This window comes from Mytilus trossulus, chromosome 14 (genome assembly GCF_036588685.1).
Source record: "Mytilus trossulus isolate FHL-02 chromosome 14, PNRI_Mtr1.1.1.hap1, whole genome shotgun sequence".
Classification (NCBI taxonomy): Eukaryota; Metazoa; Mollusca; class Bivalvia; order Mytilida; family Mytilidae; genus Mytilus; species Mytilus trossulus.
The window spans coordinates 53,306,727-53,313,880 of NC_086386.1; the positions used below are offsets into that span (position 1 = coordinate 53,306,727).

The 7,154-nt window shown below is 31.7% G+C and overlaps 1 protein-coding gene across 1 annotated transcript; it reads right to left on the minus strand.

Moving 5' to 3' along the window:
• Positions 1–1,006: 1,006 nt before the first annotated feature.
• Positions 1,007–6,729, minus strand: LOC134697880 (uncharacterized). The gene is made up of 6 exons (XM_063560166.1): positions 6,551–6,729; positions 5,867–5,990; positions 4,404–4,610; positions 3,312–3,430; positions 2,704–2,791; positions 1,007–1,155 (listed from the first exon to the last, which is right to left on the minus strand). Exons 1-6 carry the CDS (start codon positions 6,707–6,709, stop codon positions 1,007–1,009), a joined length of 846 nt encoding a protein of 281 aa, XP_063416236.1. The 5' UTR covers positions 6,710–6,729.
• Between the last annotated feature and the right edge of the window lie 425 nt (positions 6,730–7,154).

The following is a 7,154-nucleotide window of genomic DNA, read 5'->3' on the forward strand; positions in this document are numbered from 1 at the left end:
CTCCTAAATGTTCATACTAACCCTTGGAAATTCGCAAACAAATCTTTCATCGTCATCACAGTCTTCATTTTCCCATTCCCAGACATTACGAGTGCTAATAAATTCTATTTCCATACAGCTCTGCCCAATATCCTCTACGTCTACTGTAAAAATCAAAAAAAGGTATTTATCTTTAGGATGTACACCTCTGTCTAGAATTGAACTTTTTTTCTTAACCTAATTTTAAGGTTTATAAGACTGTAAAAAAAATAATTAGTAAAGAATAAATAATATGGTTGTGTACTTCTTTTTTTGCTACGCCCTTTCGAAAATACCCAATTTTTATGATTTTCTCATTTTTTATCACTTTATACCTTTTTATGGGCTATTATGGTGAGAGAGAAAAAAACACAGTTCCACAAATAAACTTTTTTTCGTACTTTCACTAAAGATGAAGTAAACCAATCTGAATAAAGGTAACTCAAAAAAACTATAGGTAGGTGTTAATATAAGAAAGTTTTATCATATTTTGATTTTTTCATTCTCGCAAAAAGGTTAATGTGTAAGTCCTCAGTCAGTGAACTTGCTTATGTTTTTTTTTTTTGTAATCCATTGTACCTGTTTGCTGTCTAAGGGAATATGATTATCTCAGGTGAAACTACTGATCTGCCTATCTAGGCTCAGGACGATTCAATAAAATTTAGAATGAAAATGGAGAAAATGTCAAAGAGACAACAACCCGACCAAAGAGAAGACAACAGCAGATCTAGAAAAATTGTATACTTTGAAAATTTAAAAACCTGACCAAAGAGCAGACAACAGCAGATCTAGAAATACTGTATACTTAGAAAATTTAATGTTGACTTCGTTGTGTCAATTGTTTTATTATGTAAATTGGTCATTGTTTCTTAGACATATATATTTCGTTTTTCGTCATACATATAAAAGTATTTTTTGAAAACACATCCAATAACACCAGATTATTAGTCGTATAAACAGAACATTTTAACTAAACGTGTATGTCTTACTAAAACATATTAAAATAATAAAACTTACATTCTCCAAATGGAACATTAAACAAAAAAAAAGCAGCATCGTTATCCATGTTATCGGCATATACAAAATTCTCGTCTTGGGTAGGACTATATCCGCCAGTCCATACGTCCTCGCTAATAGCTTAAAAAGAATTGAATTGAAGAGGTATCATAGGAAGATTTATTATTCAAATCATAGTACAAATGACACAACATAGAAAACTAAAGATTAAACAACACGAACCCCACCAAAAACTAGGGGTGATCTCAGGTGCTCCGGAAGGGTAAACGGATAAACTACTGTTAATCATCAAGATGGCTGTAATAAAGGTGCCACCACTTTAACTAACCGCTAGAAAAGTTGTGGGAAAATTGTGCATTCGGTTCTATGTAATTACATCCCAGCTCATTTGTTCTAACAGGGATGATCTGAGCCGGACCATCCCTACCAGATCACCCCAGCTTGAGTTTCTTTGTTTTACATGCTTTCCTTTGTTCTGTACCATTTTGGCGGGAATGTCAAATCCACTATTAAACTTATAATCAATTATACGGAAAAGACTATCTATCAAATTTACGTAGAAAAAAACAGTTTAAATACTGGGATTCGAACTCAAGACCTTTAGCATATCAACCCAGGACACATACTACTACACCAGGACGACTAGATACAAAATATCAGTAATTTAACATTCTTAAAGGGAGCAAGATATTTTTAAAAGTGGGGTGTGTTGGTAGAAACTTTATTCAGTGGGGTTTAAACCCTTTTGTTAATGAGTGAGTTGTCAGACTGATTGTTCAATTTGATTTTACACTTTTTCAAAAGTGAGGCGAGTCGGTCAACAAGAGTGGGGCGATTGACCAGTGGGCGAGTTGACAATGTTTTATATCTACTCATCGTGTTCGGGGTATTAAAAAGTATATATTATATAGTAATATATAAAGTTTATTATAATGATTGTGTGGCGTTCTAAACTAGATTTTATTAGACCGTTGGTTTTCCCGTTTGAATGGTTTTACACTAGTAATTTTGGGCCCTTTATAGCTTGTTGTTTGGTGTGAACCAAGGCTCCGTGTTGAAGGCCGTACGTTGACCTATAATGGTTTACTCTTTTTAAATTGTTATTTGGATGGAGAGTTGTCTCATTGGCACTCGCACCACATTTTCCTATATCTATTTATTAATTGTAAATGGAATTTTCGTCTGATCTAAAACAGCTGGGAAGTAAAATATTTATCCCATTCGGACTTGCTGTGTCAGTGTTAGATCACCCTCTGGGCTCCGTCTGTGTACATTTCATTAAACTAATTGTAAACATGTTTACTGTACATGGCGTTTGGTATGAAAACGGCATAAGCTTGAGAAACACAATTCACATTTCAAGTTTTGACACTTTTTTTTCACTCTTAAAATTTTTTCAAAATTAATCACAATGAGTAACCTAAATCAGTTGTCATTGATCTATCCATATTTTATGTAAAAGCATGCAACACAAATAGATGACAAAAAAACTATGTGTCGCGATACATGTATTAAATTGGTATTTGTTTAAAACTGATACCGATTTGTTTTTCAGTTTACTGAGCATAAGTACAATAAAGTGATTTGTCATTGAATACATGGCATACTCGATATAGTTTTTTTATACTTAAATTTACAAAATATTCAAATAATTAACTCATAACTTACCGATATCAAACGTATTTTTGACAGCATCAGCTTCTGCTCGTGAATTTGGCCTCCATAGGTATGCTCCTGGTGTCGCGGTACATGTCTTCTAAATTTGAAAAAAAATAAGATATATCAATTATGCAGTTTCTAAGTTTGTATATTATTTTGATATCCAACAGTCCTTGAATCCTGCTTCATTACTCAAAAACTATCATGGAACAAAAGTTTGTAGAAAAACATTGTGTTCATAAAAGATGTTTGCAACCATAAATCTAGCAAGGGAATACTAGGCGTATTTAATTTTATCTCAAGTATGTAATTTTGTATAAATACTACTCCTGGACGAATAACAGCTGTTACATTACATCAAATATCAATAAGATAGTTAAATTAATCATTGGAAATGCACTGGTAGTATCAAACATGTCTGTAAAGGATTTCCAAGACAATATATGCCTCAGACAAGTACAATGATTGACATAAGAAAGGTATAACCATTTTTTTTGGTCAATGGATAATTGGATGAGACCGTATTTTAAATTTATTATATGCGTTGCCTGCCAATAAAAACGAAGCCTACTATAACAAAGAGTTATTAAATCTGATACAACATAACACATACTCACCCGAGCAGTAGACCATCTTTGATCCCCTTGAGTTCCGCTGTCGAAGTAACAGTTAGAACTAGCAGTTTGGTCATTCAACAACCTATAGTTTGCAGGGCAATTTGTTGGAACACATGGTGCTATTTATATAAAACAAAATAAGTCTATAATTTAACTGAACAACAACAATATAATATTAACCTGGTACATAAACAAATATTACAATGTAAAATAAACAAATGATCCAAATATATTTGGAAAAACATAATTTTGGCCAATAAATCCCCCCAGTTTATATACCGACTAACACACATATTAATCTATATATATAATATATATATAATTATTGTATAAACAGGTAGATAGTGCAATACATAACTTATTAAGGTTCGTCACAAGTATAAAACACTGCTTTAATTTGGTGTCTTTAGGCTGCAACTGTGACCGTCAATTTTCCTTATCAGGCAACGGTGGTGCAAAGTTTGAGAAAACGATAATTGTTTGAGACTTGAATACATGTAACGTAAGATGCAAACTAGAATATGGAAAAGTACTTTTCACAACATTCTATCATATAATAAATAACAACGTGCCCATGAGAAACAAATCATTAAGCTTTTCACCTCACGTAGGTTATCGATTCTTTATCAAATTAGTATATTGACTGGATGATATGCACGACTTACGATGGAGCAAGGCTTATTGTAGGTTTAGGCTTTAATGTAAGACGACACCCTTTAAAGATGTTGCTTAAGACAATTGAAAAGAACAATTTGATATTTCCTGCCCCCTCCCCTCTCTAACAATAGATAGAAGAAAAAGAAGTAGAATACTAACATAATGATGATGGTCATGGGGGGAGGCTAATGTGCCATGAAGAGTGGCAGAATTTGGATGAACATTTTGGTGGAAATATATTTGTATTTTTTTTATATATACGAGTTGAAGATTTCATAATTAACTTTATTAAGGGGCGAACAGTTTGCATATCGACACACTATAAATCTGTTATTATTTTTTGTACCGTTAAAGTTGAAAATGACACAGAACGCAATTTGTGCCCTCCGCAAAATATAAACAAGGTAAAGGTCCATTATCCATAAAAATACTAACTTGTTGGTACAGCGGCTTGTGGTGTTGGAGCAGAAACCGACACAGGTGTTGGAACAACAGGCATTGGTGCAACACTTGTTTCAGTAGTACTCATCATTGTCATCATTAGCATTGGTATTACAAGTAACGCTAAGGCTAAAAAAGGTATAGTCGGGAGTCCAAAATCTGATCCTGTGCCAAAATCAGAACCATCCAAAAAAGAGGTTTCTGAAAATAAGAAACAATTGATTATGTGAGGTAATACAAAAATGAATTGATGATGTTTGGAAAGTATTTTTCCGAATTTTATCTCCTTACCCTTTCTGGATAGTTGGAATTACCGGAGATTTTCAGTTTCTGCGTGTTTCTTAGTTGATTTTTTTAATTTTGAAAATTTGTCTTTGTTGTATTATAAATGAAACGTACCAGGCTTATACTTGAATACATATAATAAAAAAACAAATTGTATTAGTGTGTCGTTCCCTTTGTATCCCTCGACTTTTGTCGTCTGCGTCTCGTGTAACTTTTTGCGTTCCAATTTTATCGAATAATTTCGATGCATTCACTGCTTACGTCGACTGGATATACAAACCATTTTTTTTATATATATTTGATATTCCGGTAACAAACAGGAACTATTGTATTAATTTTTATACTAGAAGTTAGTTGTAGCACTCAAAAACCAAGTCCCTTGACAACAGACATTTCTAGATGGAATAAATTGTGTATTTCACGTCCCCATATCATTTATATATTAATTTGAACACATATAAGATATATCTAGTCAAATAGCATCTGAATACTCTATCTATATAGTTTTATGTCTTCTGAAATAGTATTTTATGTACCCTATGCATAGGTCCAAGGTTTAATAAAACCAAGTAAAACAGAATGTTACATGATGCAACAGGTATACAAAGCAATTCATGCTAACACAAAGTAGTTACTAAGATTGTATAAATAACCAGTGAACATTATACTTTTTTGGCTGAGAAACTGGGAAAGAGCGAGCCCTTCACCATTTTTGCGCCGAGTAAAAAAAAGTTTATATTTTTATGACACTGACCTAACATTGTTTTTATACTGCAATATGAACTAATATTTTGTTAACAAAAATAAGGCCGTTAATTTTCTCGTTTGAATTGTTTTACATTGTCTTATCGGGGCCTTTTATAGCTGACTATGCGGTATGAACTTTGCTCATTGTTGAAGGACGTACGGAGACCTATAGTTGTTTATGTGTGTCATTTTGGACTTTTGTGGATAGTTGTCTCATTGGCAATCATACCACATCTTCTTTTATATATAATACATTGATAGCTTTTCAAATCGTAACACAACACATGTCAACCTTATTTTAATCCCTTAATGAACTCCTGATTGTTGCGAAAGTGTTCCATGATAACATTGACATTATACAAAATATAGCTATGTAACTATATTAAGGAAATAAACACAACTAGTTGCAGTATAAATAATTTTACCTGAACTTCCTCTGTCATCGAGCAGAACAACTTCTCGCTGCTGTTCAATTGGATTTTGTCCCGGTATGAACTGTGCTGTATAAGCACACATCTGCAGTAATGTCACAATTATTAGCAGATATAGCTGTAATAAAGATTTACATCATATAAATATTGTATACCATCAATAATTAGCAAATAAAGAAAATAGATTTAGAAAGAATATTTAAGTTTGTAAATTGCCAATGCAAAGCTTATGACTATGAAATACAAAAAAGTACTCACTCACATTTTAATACTCTAGACGCTTACACTATCTATGAATGGAAATTGTCGAATAATAAGGATACTCAAATTACAAAATACGTTTAAAAAGTTATGGTCCTTCATATTTGTAATTCATAAGTTTGAAATTAAGACGACAACTAACAATCTTGGTTACCACAAAATATCAATTACTTAATTGAACACATGTGCACATATGATAAAATATGAATTTGCAAAATACAAAATTATTATATACAGACAATTGATGAACATCTTTAAATAAAAAAAATACGAAAAATGTTTAAAATTGCAGTAATAAGAGATGCACAAATTCCTTCTTATCCCTTACTTAAATAAATTGTTTCAAACATTTTAAATAATGAATTAAAAAAAAAACATTTAGTATTTCAAAAAAATGAAATAAAGTTTTATTCTTACCTTGTTATACTTCATCATTCTGCCTTCGGGTTGACGTTTTGAATAAAACATATGGAAACACTGACTGTTGATCATTATATAGTGTGTATAAGCAGGAACACACCTTATGCATTTAAATTTGGTTTGATAATTAACCAATCGCATTGCTTTATCAATCATGCTGAATCAGTCCTTTTTTGATTGATGAATTATTTTGTCAATGTGAAAATCTTACAATGTCGGCTGTATTGACTGCATGTTCTATTTTTGTATCAGCCAACTATTCGACTACGGGCTATACATGCATTTCATGTAATTTATAAAAATTATTATCACCAAATATCGAGGATATAAATGCCTTTTTTGGTAAAACTTTTTTCGTTCTCCATTACTGTTCCAAATAATTTTCATTTACCATTGTACATTATTCTATTTGGTAGCATTTTGTTGAAGGTCATGGCTGGTTTTCTTAAATTATTTAACATATCACCCCTTCTTTTATTGATTTTTTATTTAGATTATGTCAAACATCAAATTTATTTGTTCAGTGTATATTCAGTTGTTTTTGTTAATATGTCTGTTTTTAGAGTTAAGCAATTTCAAATGATATTTTATAGTATGTCTT